Raw genomic sequence first — 26,410 nt, 5'->3', positions numbered from 1 at the left:
ATAGGCTGTATTCATGATAGAGCTTTGGGTGCGGTATTTGTAATCTTAATATCAAGCAAAGAAAATGACACCGTTTTTTATTATTCCGTTGGTACACTAACATCCTTGTGCAATATAATGTTTGCGTACATGATTAGGTACTTAGGACATGTAAATTTTTATTGTGTAGTTACACTTTACGTGTCAACAAAATGTAGTAGCAGAAACCTAGTGAGATGGAATGACGGAATGTAATGAGGCGAAAAAGTTCGCTCTTTGAAAACAATCTCTGACCTTGGAGAAGAAACGCGGAAAGACCTCTTTATAATTTGAAGTTCGAAGCAGTGTCGACCAGCAAAATTTTCTATGTGATTTTCTTTCTATGGTCGTAGTCAAGTATCGGGAGTATGCCGGCGGCCTTTATGTAATGTGACAGTTGAGATTCTTTTCTTCCTTGTTCTTTAGACAGCTGTAGCTTTATCATAAACTGGAAATGATCACATTTACCACAGAGGACTTGACAGCCTTTGACTTCTCGTGTTTGCATAAACAATCTGTAATCATTAATTTCGTCTTTTCGTACCCAAATGAGTTTTTTTGTTCACCGATTCTTTCTTTCCTTTGCAGAGCGTTGTGGCAAGACCAATTCTCCTTGTGGCAGTGAAGTGTCCCTCCACTCTGTTAAATCGGCTGCCTCGGCCAAGTCCAGTGCATCAGCCAAGTCGAGCCTTTCGGCGAAATCCAACGCATCGTCGACCAGGTCGAATCTGTCGGTCCGATCTAGTGCTTCAGCCAAGTCCAATGGATCGGCCAAGTCAGATACCTCTAGGTCACCAAGAAAGACCTCCAATCTTTCTGCTGGATCCTCGAAACAGTCGCTGAAGAGCACTACGCCCAAATCTACCAAGGCCAGGTCTCCTGCACCTACACATGGCAGCACCCACACCCCGTCACATACGCCCGCGCGAAGGCGCAGCACAGCCTCCAATGTGTCGTCCGCCTCAAGTGGAGAAGCCGCTCAACAAAATGGGTGAGTGCATAGCATTTTTCTCTCTCTCTCTCTCTCTCTCTCTCTCTCTCTCTCTCTCTCTCTCTCTCAGAGGAGAGAATAAGCAATAATATTTGTAACTGGGCAGTACTCCATAAAAATGCACACCGTCTTAGCATAACTGAAAACGGGATGACCTCAAAAGGTAATCCTCATGGCTCCGAGGAAATCATTCATCATATTTTAATTAATCAGATTCTCTGAGATGTAAGAACTTTACAAATAAACACAGACATGTGTTTCATGTTTAATGGGTTTTTTTGTGTGAAAAACGTACTTATCATAACGAGGTCAGGAATTTTTTGGCCTCTATTACGACACAGTACAGAGATCTTCTAAAAACATAACAGACACCCCACACGTCTCGACTGTTGACCTAGCCGCGCAACGACTCTTCGCTGCTGGGAGAAAGGGCGCTGGTGACTGATACAATAAATGTACATACGCTACCGGGGTCTAAGCGATGACAGGCAGGGCAGCCGATCGAGACTACAAAGTCTACCCCAAAGCCAAATCAAAGTCCTCAAAAGAAGGCACCGTGCTTACCCCATACAAATGGGAAAAAAGCACATTAAAAGAAGAAGAAGAAGAAGAATAAGAAGAAGAAAGAGATAAATGATATAGTCAGACATGTTTCCGAGTGTAAGGAACATATTCATCCTTCAGGTACCCGAAATTAGGAGGTACGCTTTTATCCTTGATGAACAGACCTAATATTTTTTTTGAGAAGAGAACATAATGTTTTTCTAAAGTATTTATAGGTGAATGAATATACAGAAAAATCATGTTGCCTTCCAAGTTTGGAAAACAATGTGCTTTCCTTGCCGTAGCTTAGTTAATTTTGAAGTTATGAACGAAACTTTATTAATGTGCTAATGAATCTTGTAACGTTACAAAAAGATTAACGAGGATAGTTATGTAAAAGAATTCAGGTGGTACACTGGGAGTAAAAGTATAACGCAATGTCGAAGGTCTACGATCAACGCTGATGTCTCGCAAGTTTCCGTAGATTGCTGGAAATTCGAATCTCGTTCAAATCACGGGAAATGAATGATCCGCATAACCTTAAATTCTAAGGTATCGTTATCCTCGTTCATACTTTCTTTCCGCATTGATATGCTGATCAGTTTCGATGTTCACATTGGAACCTTTCTCATAAAAAGGTAGATTGATACATACCAGTCGTACATCTGTACTTAGTTGTTTGGACACACTTTCTAAGATACGTTGCTGTATAGTCACCGTTCGCTCACACGATTCACAAAAGTTCTTATCAAGTCAGTGAGTGAATCAAGACTGCTTATATATATATATATATATATATATATATATATATATATATATATATATATATATATATATATATATATATATATATATATATATATATATAAACTTTATCACATACACAATTGTTCTGTGCATTAGTAGAATTACTAAAAGGACCTCATTCAAACTGGATGGTATCTGTTTCTGAATATCTGAATAAATACTCCATTAGATACCATCCAGTTTGAATGAGGTCCTTTTAGTAATATATATATATATATATATATGAAAGAAAAACCAAGATGCACTATTATCATCTGGGAAAGCTGGCGAACCAAAAATATAGTGAATAGCCATTAATGAATAGCCAACAGTCTGCACGGAAACTTAACCAGATTATAGGGTGCCAAAATGTGGCACTGTACCTGAAGTTATGTTATCGGTTGGTTACATCAAAGCTACGTTGTGTCTAGATACTTCGTTTTGACAGTCTCTCAACTGATCAGTTCTCTCATAATATTGTTTCTGTGTAAACTGGGTTTATTTTTCATCATTTTACTGTGACACTTATCATCCTCTTCAGCTAAAAATGCGCGCTTGTATATTTTTATACTCATAAATACTGGCATCATACAACCAAATGAGCATTCTCAAAAGAACCCATAAACATTATCGACTCTACAACGTTTCTCACTTTGTCAAACTGGTATTGCATTCCACACCTACTGTTCTTAAACGCAAGAACCAGCGTTCCAAATCTGACGGTAACAAGTGCCTTGATATGCAAACGCCGATTCTGATTTATTAGGTTAGCTATTTATCGTGAAGGACTTATATCTTATATCTTGCAATACCTTTCGGCAGCGAGTAAATATTGTAGACGATGACAGGGTGAGAATGGAGCTGAACTACAGAATACGTGAAACCAAAAGGTAACAGAAAGATTGGAAAGAAATTTGGAGTGCCCGTGCGTGGCAAGCTTAGAATATATAGTGGGAACGTCATGACGACTCTCCTATATGGCTGAATGTAAACAAAAACAAAAAAAAGTTGAAGCTGTTGCTATGAATTTGCTTGGGTGTTATGAGTAAAGTGAGACGAGTGGAAAGGTGGATGTATGAAGACTTGGCAAGACGGTTAGAGTAAGTGAAACGATAGAGTTGTGTTTTGAGACGAATCAGTCTTGTATTCAGCTTAGAGAATTATACGCTAGCGAAAAGAGTATACAATTGGAGGTGTCAGAAATAAGAAGGGAAAGAAGAAGGTACTGGAGAGTGCAGGACGAAAGGTGTAGAAAAGTGATTGTCAATGAAGGTTCTCAGTATTCAGTAAGCACGTGAATGTTTGTGAAAGGTGAGTGGTGCTGTCTTTGTATGGAGACTGACGAAATATTGATGAGCGTTTTTCTGTCTATGTAAGTGCACCAGGGTCATCCACGATTCAGTAATTAATGTGTGGGGATATGCGTATCGAGGGTCTTTTCTGCTCTTCTCGGGAATCACCCGTAGTGGACGTGCACACACACACAGTATGTATATATACAGTATATATATATATATATATATATATATATATATATATATATATATATATATATATATATATATATATATATGTGTGTGTGTGTGTATGTGTATGTGTGTACAAACACATACACACACACGACGTATATATATATTATGTGTGTGTGTGTTTGTGTATGTATGTATATATATCTTAAGTGGCCGCCGTGGCTTGAGGTGCATGAGTGGTTGTATATAAAAGAATGTGGATGACAACACGTTAGTGTCATAAAGTCCGTCTTATGAGTCATAGTTACTTTACTGGATCATGCGCATGCAACTCCCGTGAAGAATTCTGCTTGCATATTTCTTTTAGCCTCGACAGTTGCAGCGGAATTTCGAAAGGTTTTACGATGCTTTCATAGACGCCATCAGCTCACTGCCCTTCCAAAGAAACTTTCCCGTCATTGAAAAGTAAACGATTTGACTACAATTATGCAATAAGGATATGCTAGAGCATAATTGTGCGTGCGAACGAGCGCGCGTTCCCGACCGCTTTTCTCTGCGCAGAATTGTGTAGTCCCCCTTAAGGTAAAAGAGGGGGCTTGGGGACGTTTTCTGTGAAGGTTTTCAAGGCAGCCAGCCTTCACCTTCAGCCCTTCACTCGTCGTAGTTTTCATCGATTGTGGAAGCGAGTTCCGACGCGAAAGTTCGCCTTTGTGATATGATTTCAGGTATTGTAATGGCGCAGAAAACTTGGTTTTAATGATTAATTATCCGGTGGATCCCGAGGCGCAGCTGGCTAACCTTTTTTGGGAGGAAAATCGAGGCTATCTTGTGGTGCAGCTTTCTAATTTGGTCTGCTCGCAGTAACATCTGGTTTCGGCCTCACGCCATTTTATATCGTTCTTGGGATGCCTTTGGACACACACACGCTCTCTTCACGCTGCATTTTGAGTTATTCATTCAGGAAAACATCTGTGCTGTCAGCTGGTGTTATTAGTAGTAGTATTTTTTTTTGTTTGGAAGCGTAATATGGTTAAGCATACTACTAACCTAAGGGGGGGTTGTCAGGCTGGTGATTCATTTACCTTGTAGACTTTAATTTAGCTGTAGACTGCTAAAGAATGTGGAAGGTTCGGTTTTTCTACCTTAATATCTTCGGTAGTTTGATTTCATACCCAAAAGCCGAAGAATGTATGATGGCGCCAGCAGGCCCGTACCCAGAGTTTTTGATTGGGGGGATGGGGTTCGATTTTACCCAAAACTGGACCTTGTCTTATATATGTCATTGTACATTGGTATATACACGATAAAATACTTGAAAATGTTATTTTAGTCATATTAAGAAGAAAAACTGGGCATGCGGTCTATGCCCTTCTACCCGGTTAGATAGTATTCAAATTGGTGACTTTGGTTAACAGAATTTTCACAGAAAATATGAACTTTCAGAAATTTTTGGGGGGTGGTGTCGTTCGACCCCCCCCTCGGCACAGGCCTGGGCAGTAGTGTGCAGACGGGGGCGATGATTTATGCTACCCCCCCCCCACTAGGTAAGGTTAGGTAAAGGTGCATCCCTTCAGGAATGCCTACTTCTACAGTTGAGTGGTAGCCTAGGCCAGACCATGTGACCTGGAAAGCATAGCCTAATAACATTCCAGAGTTGAGTAAATGGTTTTCCCTCGTGTGCTTTGAATGTTTCTGGCTTTTGTTGTAGGCTAGTAGTAACTGAATCCTCTCCTTCACACCCAACAGTTATGGAGGACTGCAGCGGGAAACCAGGGATTTGTGTTGGAGAAAATTTAGAATGAATAAAGTACAATGATTTATTTAACCTGGTCTCACCTGGGGCACTTGGTCTTTTAATTTGCTGTCCAGTATCCTCCCCTCCCCCTGAATTCCCTTACCTAACCTAACCTGTGGTGTTAAGTACCCAGGGGAACTTTGCCCCCTTGGACCCCAGTACTACCATAGCCTAGGTCACTAAGTCCGTCCTTTTCTGGAGCATGATGTCTCTAAAAATGCTCAGCAATCGTTACCTTGATGAGAATTAGAACTTGCGGATGTCAGCAGTCATGGGGGTAAATTCAAGAGTGAAATAGCCTACAAAGACCATATTATGTCACGGTACTATTTCACTCATGAATTTACCCCACACACACACACACACACACACACACACACACACACACACACACACACACACACACACACACACACACACGTTTCCCACTGTAAGCCCCCACAATTTAAGGATATAAGGGATTCCAGTACTCTTAAACTAATAATTTGTTACCAGAATGAATGTCAAACTTTCAGAACCCACTAAAGAAAAGGTAAAATTGGCTAAATAGTCCAAGGAACAGGAGTTACACCTGCATCGAAGTAACACGGCTAAGAACCAAGGCCACTTTTTTCATGAAACACCCAATTTCCAAAATCTTATTTAATTGGTGTAACTTAAAATTAAAGAACTAGTCAGGTTCAGCATTGTCCACATACCCACTTTTCCAGATGAAAGTAACAAACGCATTCCAAATACTGTAGTTATCATTTCTCAAAATGCACTGGGAAAGTGCTATAAACTCTAAGCTAATGGTTGTTGGTGAGTCTTTGTAAGACTGTCTCCAAGTATGAACTTGGACACTTGGATACTGGAACACCTAATTGAGGGGAAAAAAGATCAATAAATAGAACCTTATGGATGTCCAGTATGCATATGCATTTTGGTATCATACCGTTCTAGGCAGCATACAGTGAGAAATCGCCTAACAGTGATTTGCATCAGTATTTATTTATTAGATATATCACAGCCTTTGTCATTATTGTAATTTTAAGTAACATGCATACAAGAAAATTTCATTTAAGTAACTTACCAGGTAATTACATAGCTACAGTTTTAACCTAGTGTGGCAGCCTTTAATTTAAAAATTGCAGTAGTGCTTTGATAGCTGGTGTAGGTGACAGACCTCGCCCACTTAACAGGTAGTGTTGGAACAGCAAAGCCTGGTGCATCATTCTGTTTTGCTGCCTCGCACAGTCAACATCGCTGTGTCTGCTGCAGCCTTTTTCACCGGTTTTTTTGTTTTTCTTGCTGGATTTCAGTGAAATATTATCGCTTTTATGTAGCCTTCAAGCTTTTGTTTGCTTTTGTCAGCTTTTCGGAATTAGATACGGCTTCATATGACCTGCATCAACATCTCATCAAGGAATTGCAGACCATTCTTCGCCTTACTCAGAAACTAGGAATACTCATAAATCTCGGAAAGTCCCAGTTAGTCCCGACACGAGATTCTCTATTTGGGGATGATTCGCATCAGTATTTATTTATTAGATATATTACAGCCTTTGGCATTATTGTAATTTTAAGTAATATGCATACAAGAAAATTTCATATAAGTAACTTACCAAGTAATTACATAGCTATAATTTGTCTCTTGTCAATTCTCAGACTTTTCGGGTTTTTCCATCCCCCAAGGGAATGGTCTCCCCATATCAACGTCAGGGAGTTAAAGGCCATTCATCTAGGCCTTCGGTGCTTCTCGACCATGATCTACAAGAAGACAGTGGTAGTCTATGCGGACAACACCACCGCAGTCATATATCTGAAAGCAGAGAGGCACTCATTCCTTTTCCATGCCAGGCAGCAAGGTATCTTCTATGGACAGACCAAAATCGAGTGACGCTGGTCACTCAGTTTATTCAAGGGAAACTGAACATTCTCGCAGACGGAACTGAGCCATCGGAAGCAGGTCCTTCCCACCGGGTGGAACTTAGATCCCATGGTCTATCTCAACCTTTGGAAATTGTGGGGCAAACCGACATTGGACTTGTTTCCCACTTCAAGAAACCTTCGTCTTCCTTTCTTCTGCTCTCCAGCCCCAGATCCCCTGGCATGGGTGACAGACATCATGCTCCAGGACTGGTCAGGCCTGGATCTGTATGCCTTCCCGCCCTTCAGCATGGTGAGGGAAGTGCCGAACAAGTTCGTGTCGCACCACAACATCTCAGTGACCCTCGTTAGCCCTGTTTTGGCCCATGAAGGAGTTGTTCCCAGCCCTTCAGCTTTTGGTAGACTTCCGAGGCTGTTTCCCCAAAAACTGTGGCTACTCAAACAACTTAAAGAGATACCACCGAAGGTTGTCCACTCTTGCTCTGACAGGTTTCAGACTGTCAGAAAGTTGGTCAGAGTGAAAGGCTTTTCAAGAGCAGCTGCGGAAGCTGTCGCAAGACGCAGACGACAATCTTCTAGTGACATCTACCAAGCAAAGTGGACAGTTTTTCACAGATGGTGTGTCTGACATAACATCTTGTTTTCTGAGGCATCTTTAACACAAATAACGGACTTACTCCTCTATCTGAGGACCTCTAGAAGTCTGTCCTCGTCCACCATTAAAGGGTATTAGCTATGTAGAGGCGATCCTCGGCTCAGCTGCCACGCCACTACAGGTTAAGATGAGCACCAACCTTTAGCTCTCTTAACAGGTAAGGAACAACAAGCATTGTTTCAATGCTAGCCATCCTTTCAATTTCAAAGTCATTATCACACCTTAATGTTTTGGAGTAGAATATGTCCATTCATCCCACCCCCTTCAATTTGGGATTCAGCTATGTAATTGCTTGGTATGTTATTACTTATATGAAAATGATATTTTCATAATAAAATTAAGTTTCATATACTTACCAAGTAATTACAGAATCAGAGCCCTCCCTCCTCCCCTCTGATGGACATAAGGGCATAAAAAGAATGATGCCACTGGCTTTGTCATTCCAACATTACCCAATAAGTGGGCTGGGCCTGTCACCTACACTAACCACCAAAGCACTACTGCGATTTTTAAATAAAAGGCTGCCACACAAGGTTAAAACTATAGCTATGTAGTTACTTGGTAAGTATATATGAAACTTAATTTTATTATGAAAATATCATTTTAATGAAATGCATTTTATAAATTCTGTTAATTTGAGTAGGGAAGATGAAGATGAGTTCTTTTAAGTAAATCTTGAAGGCCTACATTAAAGATGGTACAGATATTAAATCAAATATCAGTTGAAATAAGAAAGTCCAAAGTATGACTACTGTATGAAATAAACAAATGGTATATAGGCTATGTGTATAAACTTGTGAAAGTTAATCGTCACAGAGAAATTAAAAAAGAAATGTGAAACATGAGGCTAGTAGAATGTGAAGACTAAATGTTACCTATATTAGAATCAAGGTAGCCATTGTGGTAATTTCACATAATCATTTCGAGTAGATCTTTATATGATATGATTTGTTTTTTATCTTGGACTGATTAAGATCAAACTATTCTTCCACAAAAACACAATACAGTATCATATACATAGGCAGTAAAATAAAAAAAAAAAATGGTTCATGTTTCAAACTTGAGTCATCATATATCGATACACAAAAACATGAACTAAAATAGACAGCAGTTTATCTTATCTGAAGATAAGAAAACCAAAAGCTGGTGAGTATCATCAGCAGCAGTTGTGAAATAAGCTATGCACCAAGCACAGAAGAATAATGAGAAAAACTATTTTCACAAGAGGTAAAGAACAAAATGGCAGTTTTTAAAATCTGTTGCTTACCTTTGCTAAAGAGAGTGGTGGCATACAGGCTATGTCTTCAAAAGTTGAGTGCACTTTCACAGCCGAGTTATTGATGGTATTGACTTGGATTTTTCATACGAATGTTTTTTGGTTAAAACCGGAATTTCCTTCAGTTTATTTCCATTACAGCATTACAGTGGATGTACGAAACCCAGGACAAAATCTTGACAGAAACCAAATCATATGAAAATGAGGGCATATGAAATCTGAGTTTTGACTGTACAGTAGTATACTTTATTTGCCCTACACTTTTCATGTCCCAACTGTACATCTAGGGACATCTTGTAATTGACCAGATTGCCTGTCTCTTCAGCCCACTAAATGTCTTCAGTCTTTTTGGTTGATGTTTTTAAAGCACTCCAGTTTTGATACCTTTGAACATGTAGACTTCAATCTTCATAGGTGGTATTCAGGTGGTGGGAATCAAGTTCTTTTAAAGAGCAAACAGCATTTTATGGGGTGGGATCCAAGTTTTCAAGACATTTTGTTTTACTTAGTGCTGTTAGTTCACTATTCATAATTGCTAATTGAATAAAGGATATACCTTTTAAAAAATCTTTCTTGTCCTCAAGCTTTATATTTGCTAATTAATAGTGCTAAGAGCCCAAATGTAATGCAACTATTGGAAAGTCTTGGCATGGAGAAGACCAACATTTTTATGTCGTTTTTGTTTACAGGATGGCTAACCAGGACCACAATTCAACAGCCTCTTCAAGGCGGACTACTCCTCCTCGACAAACCCCCAATCGAACTTCTGGCTGTGGCACACCAAGTGGCACTGGCACCCCACGACACCTGGCAAATAAGAAGCCACTTCCTGTATTTAACTCCTACATGAGTTTATTCCAAGTACAGGAGAAACTCAAGAAGGGAGAAGTTATTGAGGTAAATCAGCTAGTCTAATAATGTAGTTTATTATTATTGAAATCATAATTGTGTACTGTTGATGATACTGTATTTTAATGCACACTGTACCTGTAGTTTCAGTCCAATATATATTAAGGAACTGATTGATATTGTGACTGTGTTATGCCTTTACAAAATTAGTAGCACTGTATTCATAAGGTTTTCTAGCTGTGTTAGTGTTTGAGAGGTTATTTTGTAAGATTTTATTGCTATCTGTTGATTTTAATGAAATTTTCTTTCTTTTTTACAGGGAGTCTTGAGAATTAATCCAAAAAATTATGAAGATGCGTATATCAGCGCGCCGGTAATTCTCGGTATCAACCGTTTCATTTTTGTTTTGGTTTCAAAGCCATTGTTGACTGTAACTTGGCCTTCCTTTATCAAGTAGTTCTAGTAGTGCAGTAGATCATTTAAAAGCTGTTTATTGTTACATTTTGCCAATGAGAAAGTGATTTAAGAGTGTGAATAAGTATTCAGTATTTTTGAGGAAAATTGTTAGAAAATCAAGTACAGTACTCTACTGAGAAGCTGAATATGAAAGCATGGTAAATTCATTTGCATTATCCTTGCTGATTTTTGGCAGTTATGTATTGACATATATTAGTAAAACAACCATTGGGGTGCCAAACTCATAGGAATTGCTTTTAGTTAAGTCTGAAAGAAAATTTTATGTGAGCCAGTTTGTTGTTAAAGTATTCAAGTTTTTGTTTCTAATAATTCATACTATCCCAATAGTTTTTCATGTTTTGGGTTTACAGTGTATCTTTTATAGTTGACTTTTGGTATTCTTAGAGAACTTGAATAGAGTAAGATAGGTATAGCTTTTTCTCTGTAAAAAAATAGCTCTTCACTGGCATGTAGAAGTTCTGTTCTTCAGTATAAAAGCACTACATAATTGTTAGTGGTATCTAAGCATAAGAAAAAAATACAGGTCACACTATCTGAAAAAAATATTGTAGAAAATTCAGGTTAGAAAATGGAGCTAAGTGTTCTTAGCTGTTCAATATACAAGCAGCTAATTAGTGTCAATATTATTCCCACAAAAACAATATTAACAACAATTAACTGCTTAATCTTTTATATTGGATACGTCAACAAAAGGTGGTCCAGTCATTGAAGTTTGCTAACAAGGTTGTAAACTTGCAGAATGCAAGCGAGGGTATGGGAGACTTACCCTCCCACTTTGTAAGTAATGTCATATCTGCAGCATCAGTGCTCTGTACTTTGGCAGCTGTTGTTGAAGCTGAGTTGTGGAATATCATGTTTTGAGTGGTTGATGATTGTGGCTTGTTATTGGATTATTCTGTCAATGATTGGGATTGGAAGGACGGTACCTGATAATTCATCTCATAAGCATGATCAATATAAGTGTCTTGTATGTGATAGTGTTTGCACAGTTAGGATCTTTTATAACTCATTTTGTGTCATATGCAGAGACGAGGAATTTTCGCTGTCTCTCAGTTGTGTTGAGTGTGCTACTTGGTCTTCTGTCCAGTGGAAGAGGTACAGTTCAAGAAGAACAAGGTAAAGAAGGTACCATCATGTCTTCTGAGGGCAGTATGACATCAGTCCCTCTTCCTGTGCTTTTCCTCCCCAAAACTGTACCACTTCTTCTTGGATAGTAATGCACTCCCTTCCATCTGAGGAGAGTATATGTAGACCAAACAGTTGTCAGCTGGCTCGCTCGCTCTCTCTCTGTGTAGTATTGTGGTTGGAGGGCCTGCATTCCCTCTCCTGCTGTGATGCCTACCTCCCAGGCCTTTGCTAGTACTTTTCCAAGGTGTTAATATCCTATAAAAAATATTTTTCTCTTGAATGCTAAAGTATGATTTTCAGTAAGAAGATTGTATTATTATATATCAAAATAATGGTTAAGGAAAACTTTGTATATCAAAATATAGGTGAAGACATGAACTTTATAAAGGAAGTATTGAAACTCAATCATTATTAAGAATAACATTTATAAATGAATATCAAACTTCAGCAGTTGCGTTTCTTTCCCACTGTCAGACATGTTAGTGGTAGCCTATGCTATCACCTAAACTTTCTCATGTAAATGTATTCTTTTACAAAACATAATGTAATAATCATGTATTCATAGATATTTATTCATGAAATCAAATTACACAAATTTTTTGTCAAACTACTTGGGGAATTCTCTTCAGCAAAACTCGTGTATCCAGAAAGAATTCAGTGAAAATTTGATTGGCTGGCTGACCTGTCATGAAGATCTGTTAGTCACATCTCTTTACTTCCCACATGTGAATACTGAGTGAAAGGAACAGTACCACATTAGTTCCTTAGTCAACAAGAAGGGGGTTGGGTGGATAGTGTCCTATCATCTCAATTGATGGTGCAGGTACACCGGTCTCCAGTAGCACACTCAGCACAGCGTACACCGGTCTCCAGTAGCACACTCAGCACAGCAGTCAACCAGAAACATTCCAGGATGATGGACGTATGACAGACAAATTTAGTCACTAGGTTTGGTGTTAACGACAATTGGTCTTGACACCTTGACGCTTCAAAGAATTGTTTAATCTAGGAAGACGGTCGGGTTAGAACTTCAATCTCAGCACATCGAGGCTGTCATTGTTCGGCTCTGTCTTTACGGACCGTGGGCATAACAGCCATTGACCATCCCATTGAAAATATTGCTTCTCGTCTGGTCAGTGAAGTTTAGCAAAGATTGGGTCTGGTCAGTATTTGGATAGGTGACCTGGGAACACTGGGTGCTGTTTATGTTTGGGATTTGTCTTTCGCATCCATGGTTAGAAATGTTGGGGCTAGTCGGTACTTGGATAAGTGATGACCTAGGCACTTCAGATGCTGTTGGCATCTAGGAGACTTCTTTTGCAGCCATGATTCAAGTCTTGGGCCCACGACTTCCCTTTGTTCTGCCTGATTTGTCGGGAGATCAACAGTGTATTAGCATTCCATTTCTAATGACCCCAAGTATCTAAAAACCTTTTGCATTATCACTTAAGACTTCACCTCCAAACTAGTGCCGACAACTTTTTTTTTGGTTCTGACTCAGCCAAGAAGTGGTGTCTAGAATCCCCATTTCTTTTAACCTTGTGTATGATCAAACGGATGTACTCCACAGCCGACATAGTGGACAACAGCACATTCTGGGCGAGATTTCATAAGGTCAGGGGTATTGGTCTGCCCCTAGCATTCAGGAAGAACCCGTCGGACAGGTACTAAGAATGAGAATGCCGTCACAACAGACCATTCTCATTTTTACCTTCGAGACGTTGCCCATAGATCCTCAGACTTTTTTTTCCTTGGGTTCTGTGGTGGCTGCTCAGCAGTTATGTAGATCACTCAGCTCTTGAGGACAGGTAGCATCTCACCATAGGTGTACAGCTGCAAAGAGGAAAGTTCCTCGTTGGACGAGTCGGTAGAGTTCTCGGCTAACACTGCTAGGCCCGTGTTTGAGTCTCCTGCCGGCCAATGAAGAATTAGAGGAATTTATTTCTGGTGATAGAAATTCATTTCTCGGTATAATGTGGTTCGGATTCCACAATAAATGCAGGTCCCGTTGCTAGGTAACCAGTTGGTTCTTAGCCACATAAAATAAGTCTAACCCTTCAGGCCAGCCCTAGGAGAACTGTTAGTCAGCTCAGTGGTCTGGTTAAACTAAGGTATACTTCGAGTTAGGTGCACAAGCAGCTCACCATGCTGTCAGTTCGTCAGCCAGTGAAGTCCATGGCCGTCAGAATGTGTTAGCCACCAGCTCACCAGGGGTAGGTCATAGGGATGGAGTGTTTTTGGGTAGAACATGTCCATGCATCCCACTTTCTGCCAATGTGGGATTCAGCTATGCAGTTACTTGGTAAGTTGCTTATATAAAAATGACATTTTATGATTAAATAAAGTTTCATATAAACTTACCAAATATGTACTTGATCAAAGCCCTCCCACCTCCCCTCTCATGAACATAGGGCACAAACGAATTGAGCTCTTCAGCACTGTTGTACCTATTCCAACCCAAAAGTGGGTGGGGTCTAGTTACCTACACCAAACAATAGTGCATTACTGCAAATTTCAAATTTTGAACCCCTGCGATTATTAGAAACTAATAGCTGTGTACTTACTTGGTAAGTATATATAAAACTATTTCACCATAAAAATGTCATTTTTTTATTGCTTAGTTACGTTCAGACCCTTTGTACAGTTCAGTGCCAAACATGGAAAACTAACATCGGGAATTTTTCTTTATTAGGCCATAGTAACTCTCAGCATAGTCTCGTTGCTATTTTTTTTTTTTTTTTTTAAGGTTTGTGTTCATTTTAGTTTAGAGGAAGTGGTCTTAGAAAAATTTAGTGTGTTTTTCCAAGATGTGTATGTACTCTGGGTATGTAGTTAATTGAGAGAGAGTAGTTTCAGGGAATTTTAGTGAGAAATAAAAGCTATGAGTGGTATGTATTCAATCTTTTACCCAATTCCTTTTGAATAATTTTCTTCAGGACGGGGCGATGGACATCTATATTGGCGGGGTACGTGACCGCAACGCTGCCCTGCACGGAGATGTGGTTATGGTGGAAATTAAACCCCATGACCAGTGGAAGGTAAAACATCAGGTTATTTTATAATGAATATGTGAACACAGTACAACATTTCTGTGCCTCTTGGAATTAATTTACTTATGATTTAATGAGTTTTTTTGGGTAAAAAGTGCACATGCTGAATCTTGAAGCGGTGTCTTTTAATAATTAAACTTTATTCTTTCTCAGGTGCTGTATGAACAATTAGATGAGTATTTAGAAAATAAACCCCATGAACTAAGTATTGTATATAAACCGCTGGAGTATGGTATATCTGCTTCAGTGTCCTCCAGTGCTGCTTCCCCATATAACCATATGTCTTATAAAACTAATTACAAACCAGCTCTTCAGGTAAAGGAAAACAGAATAGAGTGCACTAACATAGAAGGCTTAGAAAATCTTGGTCATCTTGAACAGTGTGATAGTGATGTTGTTGTAGAAGATAACGAAGAATTAGAAAAATGTGACCCAAACACTGTCAAAGTTAAAAGAAAAAGAAGAGGGAGGGGAAAGAGAGGACGAATGCAAAAATTTGGTGATGTTGAAGTGAAGAGTCATGATCACGTTCCAGATTCTTGTACTCCAGATGTTGAACCAGAATTCGATGATTCAACTTCTTGTACGCAAGATGGTGAAACTAAATTAAAAGGAGACACACCAGTTCATGATTCTGATGACGAAGTAAAAGGCTGTGCTGTTCCTCCAGATCAGCTCAGTGAGTGCGACTTCACAGATGATGAGAGTGGATGTAGTGAAATTCTTGATTATGAACAGGCACGAGAAGATGAGGAGTTTATCCGGGCTCAGTGGGAAGCCTACCAGGAACAGCAGAGAGAGAAAAATGGTGATGGTGGTTCTCCAGTTAAGCAAGAATTATTGGCAGTCACAGATGGGATAAATACACTACATTTGAATAAAAAAAATTCAGCTAACGAAATTTGTACACAAAACTTGAATGCTGAGATGGGAAAGGGGGAACAGAGTGCCAATTGTGTAAATAGCGTGTCTACAGGTGACCAAGAAATAGGTGTTGGCAGTGCAGTGAAAATAGATGCTATGCTTCATAACACACAATCCTTACAGGGTGCAAAGAAAAAGCGAAAGTCCAAGAAGAAAAATAAATGTCCAAAAAGTGAACATTTGGAAAATAACCATGTACCTTTTAAAGGAAAATCTAAAAAGGCCAAGGTGCATGAAGATATTGAATGTAAAGTACTTCATGGTGTAGAACAGCATGTTAGATCAGTTGGAAAATCTGAAAGTAAAACTCCAGTGATGGAGAAGCCAGTTTCTGGAAGGAAGCTTGTTAAAGGCTGTAGTCCAGACACTTTTGATACCCAAAGAACAGGTGCTAAAAATCATAGACAGGGCTCTCAGGGAGATAAAAGTATAGGTGAAACACCTGGAAAAACTGTGTCAGGGGTGATGATGACAAATCAGCATACTCCTGGCAATGGTAAGACTAGAGAAGCCGAACGTGTTTTGCCAAGTGTTATCCAAGTTATGAGGCTACCTGTCTGGGAGAAATTTGTACAAAAGACAGCACATGTTGTCTACGTTGTCACCAGAAAGCATCCCAGAACAGCTGCAGGTACTCTAAAACTTTTTGCAGATAAAAATCCACATTTAGCCCTCTTCTCGCCTAGTGATTATCGTATCCCAAGACTCAAAATTCCTATGGCACAGTGCCCTCCAGACTTTATGGCAAGACATCAGGATTATCTTTCAAGAATATTCCTGGCAAAAATTGTAGAATGGAATGAGCCAAAATTTGCCTTTGGGTAAGTTTATTGCAATATCCTGGCATTATGGTAGCTTGTTTGTGATACTGTATTGGGTTGATGTGTTAATATGCTGTACTGTAGTGAAAATGATAATAAAGGCTTGATATTAGTTTCTAATTGCATAATAAAGTAAATTTAAAATCAGTCCCTTACTCAAAATTTGTCAAGTTTAAATATACTGTATGTTTTCAGAGCACTGGTGCGTGACATAGGTCAAGTTGGAGACATCGAGGCAGAAACAGAGGCATTGCTTATGGAAAATGATGTAGATTACTCAGAATTCCCTGAAGCAGTGACAAAAGATTTACCATCAATTCCTTGGTCAATCCCTCCTAAGGTATGTTAAAAGATTAGGTAACATGGTCCAAGTTTTATTAGTACAGTTGTAGGCCTTCATACTTTTCGTTCCTATGAGAATACAAATCTGTATCTTTTTTATGCAATACCTTCAGCAATACCTGACCCAGTCGTTGAATCTGTATAACAAGGTTGTTGTTAAGTAGCAGGCAACTAAGGGGAAGAGGATCCATCCACTCAGTAGACAATGCATTTTTTCTTCAGCCACCGCCTGTACTGCATACTAAAGTGTGCTGTTCACCATTGCTGGTGTTGAAGCTGACTTTCCGAATATTTACTCTTGTTCCTGCAACAATGCAAACTTTCGTCTTGTATGTGGAATACTCTCGATGATAGCTGGTCAGGTTATAGTAACTAGGTAGTTAACTAATGGCAGGTGAGGTAGAGAGGCCCCACCCACTTACTGAGTGACACCTTTTCTTCACCCGCCCTGAGCAAACTTAACTCTTTTCTTCGCTTGCCCTGAGCAGACTACTACTACTACTACTACTACTACTACTACTACTACTACTACTACTACTACTACTCCTATGTTTGCTGTCACTCTGGGTGACCTGTTTTCAGCTCTTAGAAGAAGAGGTTCAACACTGACTCTTCCCATGCTTGTGATTCTGCGGAAGCACTTAGGGAAGAGCCTCCTCCTGAGTCTACTGGTGTCGTAGCTCCCTGGAGCCATCTTGGTACAGCCTGGGTTGTTTGCTTGGGTTGAAGCATGCGCAGGTCAAGGTTGCTCAGTGCCACTCCGGGCAGGATAGACAGTGTTCTGCTCTGCTCATGTTGAGTGCATGTCAGTGCCACATTTCCTCAATTGAGGAAATTGTTGGCAGATGGGAGCATATTTGATTTTTCTTAGTGTGTGATTAAAGAGCTTTATTTTAAAATTGTAATTCATTACTGATGCATAAAGATGCCTTATGTGACTGCCATTATTTCATCCAAAAGCAAATATCAAATAAAAAGCAAATCCTTTCAAGAAACTTTGTCTGAATCAAACATTTTTTAATTACCCAGTACTAAATTAAAAGTAAATTTTTTCCCACAAGAACAAACCCTTGAGTCCAGACCTAGAAATGCTATGATTTTTTAAACAATGGTGGATTAACTTCTTGATAATGAGTGTACATTACTTAATACTTTTTCTCTCTGTTCAGGAAATTAAGAATCGCACAGATTTGAGGAATGAATGCATCTTCACCATTGACCCTTCAACAGCAAGGGACCTTGATGATGCCATGTCCTGTCAACCCCTGCCATCTGGGAATTTCAGAGTGGGAGTGCATATTGCAGATGTTAGTTACTTCATACCTGAGGAAAGCCCACTGGACATAATGGCTTCAGAGAGAGCCACAAGCATCTACCTCACTCAGAAGGTACATACAATATGATACTCGAGATCAAACAAATAGTTAATAAGATATATTATTACATTTAAAAGTGTAGTTCATTACTGTATACAGGAACCTGATGTGAAGTACTTTTGGAGAAAAATGGATGGGAATAAGTAACTGCAGACTGTAGGTAGCATAATGTAGAGGAGTATAGTAAGCTTGAAGAAATAATAAATGATGCTGTGTTTAGGATTCTTTGGCCAGTAAAAGTTTGATGTGCTTTAAAATACCTTGTATAACTGTGATAAAGTAAAAAAGGTTAAGCCAGGAAATATTAGGTACACAGATACTGTACAGACGGTGATATGGGGAGCATAAAATTCATAAATTTTCTTAGCTGCTTTTCCTAGCCAGACTAGATGGTATTTAGTGTTCATTATAAAAAAGTGGTCAACCTTTATGTAAAGTGATGACCATATTTCAGTGTTAATGTAGTAACTTATTTTATTTCTGTTCTCTAATGGAGAGTAAAAATTGTAACTAAAGGAGCAGAAGAAAGTAAAAGGTACTGCAGTCGTCCCACGCCATATCGAGGTTTACCCATCGCAGTCTCGCTGCAACGTGGATTTTTTAATTTAAGATATCTTAAATTTGTATCGCGTATTTTTCGCCATATCGGGGGATTTTGCGGTATTTATTATTTTTCTTTTTGTTGTAAAATAAACATTTTCACTACTATACATTTTTTTATGATAAAAAAAATTATTTACTAATTTTCAAATATTAATATTGATGTAAACAGTAAAAAATATATAAATACTAAATTAAAATCCCACAAACTCACAAAACAGCTTACCAATATTCTCTCTCTCTCTCTCTCTCTCATAAAGCAGTAGTGACCTGTGATGGACACTAATTGTAAGGTTACTACACACATGCTGTCATAAAAGCTGGTCTTATAAATCCTTTTGTCCAACATAACAAGTTTTCATTCATTCCCGCTGTCCAACAAACAAAGTTTTCATTCCCTCCCCTATCCAAAGCATCAGGTATTCATTACACAAATTGTTTGAAGCTGGTGTAAGCATTGGAATTTGTTGGATCACTGCACATGTAGATGTTAAAGGAAATGAGGATGTTGATAGAACAATTAAAGTTTCAAATAATGTAAGTAAGTTATACCTGTGCCTGCCATTAAGTTATTACACTCTAAAACCCGTCATCTTAACAATTGGCAGGTACAGTATTGTGAAAAGTTAAGTTAAGTATACCTTAGTTTTACCAGACCACTGAGCGAGTAGTGAGGTTGACAGTAACAAATTCCTAAGTGACTGTTAAATTTTCAGCCAGCAACATATCAAGTATGAACTCAAAAACAATTCCTTGGAAGAAATTTTGTTAATCTTCAACAGTTTCAGTTTATCCAAATATATTTTTAAGGAATTGCAGTATATTAAATAAGATCCAATAAATGCATTAAGCACAAAAACTTTGGGCCAGCCATATAAAAGTTGAAAATGTTAGCTCTGATGTAATCTAACTATTAATGATAATAGTAATCGTGATTGCAGTTTCAGTTTCAGCAGTGATGTGTAGCTGATATATGTTGTGAAGTAAGAATGATAAGATTATTTTGCTTTTATGTAACAGAGCATTACTTTTTGAAGTTCTGTTTGAATAGCCGTGACAGTCCTACCTAGTGAAGAGAATGCAGTCCTTAGTAGTAAAAATCTTTTTATTATGTGAGTTTTCTTTTACAGGCAACAGAGCGTTGATACAAGTACCTTTAATAAGTTCTGTTAATCTTCAATATTTCAAAGTTATTTTGAAGTTGGAATTTATTTGAAAGATATTTTGATTTGTAGTAAATTTTGGGCTGTCATGAAAAGTTGAGACTCACAGATCAGTGGCGTAATTAAGATTTCAAAACTTTAGAAATATATGAATAAGGAATAATATATATATATATATATATATATATATATATATATATATATATATATATATATATATATATATATATATATATATATATATATATATATATATATATATATATACTGTCATAACATTTGACTAAAGATATAGGATCACAATTCGATTTCTAGTTTCGAACCTAGTATACTGTAGATAACTTAAGCCAGTTTCCATATATAAGGGAAAGTTTTCTAGCCTATTATATTTCATGTGCAGATGTTTTGCAATTTTTGTTTTTAATAATTTAGATTCATTTTGCATACTGTGCATCATGTTTCATTTTTTCCTTATGAGTATAAGTAAATGTGTGTATTTATAATTTTAACCCTTCCAGGCCAGGCTAAAATATATATTAAGGACACCCCTATACCAGGCAAACTTTGATGTGGCCAATTTAAGATTTTTAAAAAACACATCAGTTGAAAGAGGAAGGTATGCAAATGCACTTGGCATAAGAAAAAATTTGAACAAATTTTCTTTTACCTTCCAAGGAAAGTTGCAAGTGAATATTTCCTACCCTGTGTGGGGCCTCTTTTCCAAGACACTTATAAAAATATGTTAATTTTACCAAGTTATAAGTTTTTTTCCATTTTGTTTTGTAAAACTACAATTACAGCTCAACAGTATCGTAACAGATAAGAACTAAAATCAGTAACAAATTCCAAGTATATTTATGGTAAAATATTTATGATTTATACGGAGATGGGGCGATGAAGTGCCTTTTGTTGAGTTATACATGTTTTTTCTGATATTTCTTTGTGCTTTAGTTTGCAAAATTACAATATATTTGGCATACTTTCGTAAAATATAAGAACTAAAACCAACAGCAATCCCTGGGTATATTGATGAGCAAATACATAAAAGACATCTTGGGATGGGGAGGTGTTGTATATTCCCCCATGTTTTCTCAAGTTACGCTGACCTCCTCCTATCTTGTACTGAGGTACTAGTGTTGTCATACGTCATTTATGGCCCATTGAAGTGAGTTTAATGTTGTTCTTGTAAAATTCATTCAAACTGTATGGCGCAAAATATTGATTCTCATCTGAGGTGATCCGGATCGAACTCTAAGAGCTATTATTATGCCTCACACGATCGTGCCTGGCCAGTAAGGGTTAATTTTATTTGTAATCAGAAGAGATATATGCTTCAAGATTAACAATTGCTTTCCATACTTTTCAGGTAATCCCAATGTTGCCCAGGGTACTTTGTGAGCATTTGTGCTCCTTAAACCCAGGAGAGGATCGCCTGGCTTTTTCAGTCATTTGGGAACTCGATCCAAAAGGTCAAGTGATTGGCGAGTGGTTTGGACGCACTGTTATTCGCTCCTGTGTCAAATTGTCATATGATCATGCTCAGAATATGATTGAAGATCCAGTAAAAGAGTGGTCAAAAGATGAATTACCTGAAATAACTGGGGGTTATACCCCTCTTGATATAAGTAAAGTGGTCAACAATCTTCATGCAATTGCAAAACATCTCAGAAAAAAAAGATTTGATGAAGGTGCCTTAAGATTAGATCAGGTTAAGATTGCCTTCAATTTAGATCATGAATCAGGAATGCCAAATGGCTTTTTTGAATACATCATCAAAGACAGTAACCGTCTAATTGAAGAATTTATGCTTTTAGCGAATATAGCAGTAGCTCACAAAATCCACAATAGCTACCCAGGTATTGCAATTCTGAGACGTCATCCTCCCCCACTTGAAAAACCCATGGAAACTCTTCAAAGTGTTTTAGAGAGAATGGACATATGCTTAGATATCAAGAGTGCAGGAGCATTGCAAAGGTCTCTTCAACTTTATATTGGCGATGACAAGTATTCTTTGAATAGGATTCAAGTCATTGTATCACTTTGTAGCAAACCTATGCAAAATGCCAAGTATTTTTGTGCTGGAATGTTAAAGGATGAAGCCTTCAGTCATTATGCCTTGAATGTTCCACTTTACACTCACTTTACATCACCTATTCGTCGTTATGCAGATGTCATGGTTCACCGTATATTAGCTGCAGTTGTGGATCCCAGCAGGTATCAGCCTACAGTACGCGGTCAGCTGCAACTTCAGAGGATAACGGAAAGATGTAATGATAGAAAACAAACTGGTAAGATAGTCCAGGAAGTTAGTGGGGAGCTGTATCTGTCCCTTTTTATTAAGCAGGTAAAGGAAATGGTGGAAGAAGCTATGGTGACGATGGTCCTGGATCATGCTTTTGATGTTTTAGTTTTGAAGATGGGAGTGATCAAGAGAGTTTATTTGGACAAATTGCCATTAACGTTCCGTCTCACCAAACATGAGGGGAAGTCTTTGCATTTGACATGGAATGCAGAGGGTAATCTTCCTGTACTGGAACAGAGAATAAGTTTGTTTTCTTTAGTATCAGTAACACTTAAAGCTAATGATGGCAATGCTCTAAAATTTAATGCCATTCTTAGAAGACCACCTTAATTTTGTAGCACAATTTTTTAATACCTTTATCCGTATCCACCATTTGTATACATAAAATGTTTTAACTTTTTGACAGATTTTTTAAGCTAGGTTTACAGTATTTGGATTTTTAAATTTTTAGAATTTTTATATATGTCAGTTCCACCCTCCAAGTACCTGATACTTGCCCCTCAAAAGGAATGTAAAGTATAATCTTGGAAAGTTGAAAAGGAATGTGGCTCATGAATTTTCCATCCACCCTATAAGGATTATGATGTTTAGCATAGTATGAGGAATTACTTTGACAGTGATAATTATTAATTATTCACATATTACACATATTCATATAAGAAGAACAGCAAGTGTTCTGTTGTATAGGGTTGAAACAGTGTGCTCTTGCTTAGCTATTTATCCGATGGTATTACCACTGGTAAATTTGAGGGAAATATATATATATATATTTTGCATTTAACTCTTGTTAATCTAGAATTTCCACACTGCTGTGTTATATGAGTTATGGAATTCTAGGGAAAGATCATTTGCTATCAAGGGAAATCCTTCAAATCATATCAAAGGAGTCCTCCTAAATAGTTTTGTTTTGAAATTTTCCTTTTTTAGCACGTGCAATTTTAAATTCTTCAGGACATTGTGTTTACATACAAATGTGATAATGCAACCTTTTTTGTAATAAAGTGGCCGGTTATGACAAATTTTAGTTTCCTTTAATCCTTCCATGTGTTGTGTTTTGGGATTAGACATGCTCCTATGTTACGTATATCTGGAATCATTTCTCATCATAAAATTTCAAGTAGTGATTTCAAAGCTCCATTCCATTCAGTATTTATGCTTTACTCCACGTTCACAACTTTCACAAGATTTCACCAAATGGAAATGGGTTTTCACAAAAACTACTACTATAGCAGATACAATAAAACATTCCTAAATTAATATTGATCCTCATTTTACAACATCCCTTAAGAACAATAGTTGGTATTTAATATTGCATAGTATAATCTACATGTAAATGATTACTTACTAATGAGATCAATAGTAAAACAGGCATAAATAAATGTCTCCTATGCAGGGGAACTACCATGGTATTCCCTAGAGGAATATAATGACAAAATAGAAGTGTATTTATTTATGGTATTTATTTTCTGATAAGCCTGAAAGCTCCTGAATGTCTTAAGGAATTGAATATTCCATCACCTATAGAAGCATATGAACACTTGACCAGTGTTAAATAGCAGAGAAAATAACTCAAGCATTTTTTTTGTTGGTGCATGAGATCACCGTGCGCAAAAGCTCTTGCCCAAGCTCGCCCAGAGCAGAAAAGAAAAGGATATTTAAAAAGTAAAACAGGAAATACAGTTTAGAAATAACAAGATGGTCTTCATGTAATCAGATTTGGAACAAGATGGGAAAACCAGGGTAAATCTGAAGTATCCCAAATGCCCATTTTAGAAATAGGAAATACATATATTTCCGGTGTAAAACACTTAGGTCAATATTGTGCAAGCACAGTATATCGAACGTATCTCGTTAATAACCCGAATTTCAGACATTCAAAGCAACAAAGTGATTCTCCTACTAACCTTACACAACAGCTCTTGCCAAGAGCTATAGATCAATAACCCTCTTCAGCTGTAGATGAAGAAAATGTGACAGAATGGTGAACAATAGATTGATGTGGCTATTAGTAAATAAAAAAAAAATTAACATTATCAAATCGGCAATTTGAATCTTGGAAAAACAAATGCACTTTAGAACCTTTATTTATGTTGTCGAAGGAGATCCAGGATGCCTTTGCAAGGCGAAACCAAATGACTGGCACTTTCTTTGGCTTTGGAAAAGCATATAATACCAGATGGCAGGATAGCATGAGAAATGATGCCACAGGAGAATTTACGGAAGTACATTATGTACTGTAGATGAGATAATGATGAGAAGGAGATGGAGTTAGCCTGGACATGTCCTTTGCACAAACCCTGAGAGAACAGTATATGATAATGTCAGCTGGGTTTCTCTAATCAGCAGAAGAGTTTGAAGACCCAGACCTGCTTAGATGAGGAATAAGAGAAGGGAAGCTAGAGACGAGTGGTGGTTTGCGGAAGATAAAGCACAAGTTAGACTGCTTCAGCTACCATTCGTGGTAATAATAATACGGGATGTGTGACCCAAGTATTTTTCGACACCAGAAGCCAAAGGAGCTTTATTTGTAGCCGTTTGACTACTGGATTGGACCTCCGCATCGTCAAAAAGGTTGCACTGAATATTGCACCCTTTGCAACTGACGGGGAGTTTAACTTACAGTAGTAGCGTGACAGCTGAGAATGGGCCAACGAATCGTGAGGTTACGGTTGTTACTTCATGATAGGGTAAACACGCCTATTCACAATGTCGGGGTGATGAATGTGAGAAAGTATTTGGAGCAGAAAGGTTACACACTTGCTGGTCAGGAGGTTGAAAGTGACACACTTGAAAATGTGCAAATTTTGAGTGGAGCTGATTATTTCAATTACTTTGTGTATGGATTAGAAAAGTGTGACGGTGTCAGCTTATTTGTAATAACTAATGGAGTATCCCATTATGGGAGACTGCCAGGATGGGCTAGACAGGGCGTTGATATGTCTGTGTTAAGAACTTTACGTGTGTAGAATTTAAGAGACTGAGCATGATGATGAGTGGTGGAGATTAGGCACGCTGGGCATTTGGCCTGATGAGCACACCACGCCACAATGCGATGTGTTGTGAACTTGTGAGCAGTGTTAAACAAACCTCGCAAGGTTACCAGATCAGTTTGCCGTTCCGTGACACTGCAAGAGTCCTACTACCAACTATAAGTTTGCAGTTGGTCAAATGAAATCGTTAGAAGCTCGTTTTAATCACGATCCCATGTACCATCAGCAATATTCCGATGTGATCCAAACATACGTAGCTACCGGGTTCATTCAAATAGTACCAAGCCCAGCCATTGAGGGCTATTATATGCCTCACTTTGGGGTAGTTAAGGAAAGCGCGACCACACCACTCCGAGTAGTGTTTAATGCTTCTTCAAAGCATAGTAGTGGGCAGTCACTTAACGAGTACCTACGTGCCGGCCCTAACTCAGTAGAAATGTTATTTGATTTGATGTTAAGATTCAGGTCCAAGCCTTATGCTGTTACCACAGATATTTCTAAGGTGTTTCGCCATGTTATCCTAAACCCCAAAGACGCCAAATATGCTCGTTTTCCGTGGCCAGAAAATTCATCCAAAATTACCACTTTTGAATTCAAAGTAGTCATATTTGGTGTAACCTTGAGCCCCTACAACTTGCAGCAAGTCTTACAAGCTCATCTGCAGAGGAAGGGTAGAGGTAAGCTCATAAAGTACTTTCACGTCGACAATTCATACGATTCAGTCGAGAAATGATGCAAGATTCAGTTCAAGTCAAAGCAATTTTGGAACACGCCCCCATGCCACTCAGGGGATGGGCTAGTAACAATTCACAACTTGATTCTGAAGTTCATGTTGAAGAACAAGTAGAAATTTCAATTCTCGGAATGGTTTGGAACCGCAAGTCCGACACATTGTCACTCAAACCATGCAAGGGGAAGGGAGTGATAAATCAGAAATGGGTACCCACCAAACGAAAGAACCCGTCCTTAGTTGTGTCCAACTTTGA

The 26,410-nt window shown here is 38.2% G+C and overlaps 1 protein-coding gene across 17 annotated transcripts in view; it reads left to right on the top strand.

The window, feature by feature from the left end:
• LOC136837505 (DIS3-like exonuclease 2) overlaps positions 1–23,453 on the top strand; it is a 392,269-nt gene extending 368,816 nt beyond the window's left edge. For 15 of the 17 annotated variants that reach the window (XM_067102336.1, XM_067102347.1, XM_067102342.1 and 12 more), the window contains 8 exons: positions 607–1,009; positions 10,092–10,299; positions 10,571–10,624; positions 14,793–14,894; positions 15,060–16,651; positions 16,847–16,991; positions 18,163–18,381; positions 21,499–23,453. In XM_067102336.1, the coding sequence (XP_066958437.1) occupies positions 607–1,009; positions 10,092–10,299; positions 10,571–10,624; positions 14,793–14,894; positions 15,060–16,651; positions 16,847–16,991; positions 18,163–18,381; positions 21,499–22,764 (3,989 nt within the window). In that variant the 3' untranslated portion in view covers positions 22,765–23,453. Of the gene's footprint in view, positions 1–606; positions 1,010–4,130; positions 4,533–9,291; positions 9,354–10,091; positions 10,300–10,570; positions 10,625–14,792; positions 14,895–15,059; positions 16,652–16,846; positions 16,992–18,162; positions 18,382–21,498 lie in introns of those variants that run through there. The other 2 variants (XM_067102352.1, XM_067102351.1) reach the window with 2 other exon arrangements.
• Positions 23,454–26,410: the final 2,957 nt, after the last annotated feature.

The sequence above is a fragment of the Macrobrachium rosenbergii genome, chromosome 59, assembly GCF_040412425.1.
Source record: "Macrobrachium rosenbergii isolate ZJJX-2024 chromosome 59, ASM4041242v1, whole genome shotgun sequence".
Lineage (NCBI taxonomy): Eukaryota > Metazoa > Arthropoda > Malacostraca > Decapoda > Palaemonidae > Macrobrachium > Macrobrachium rosenbergii.
Note: the sequence above shows the minus strand (reverse complement) of the source record. Positions and strands in the feature narration are given on the sequence as shown.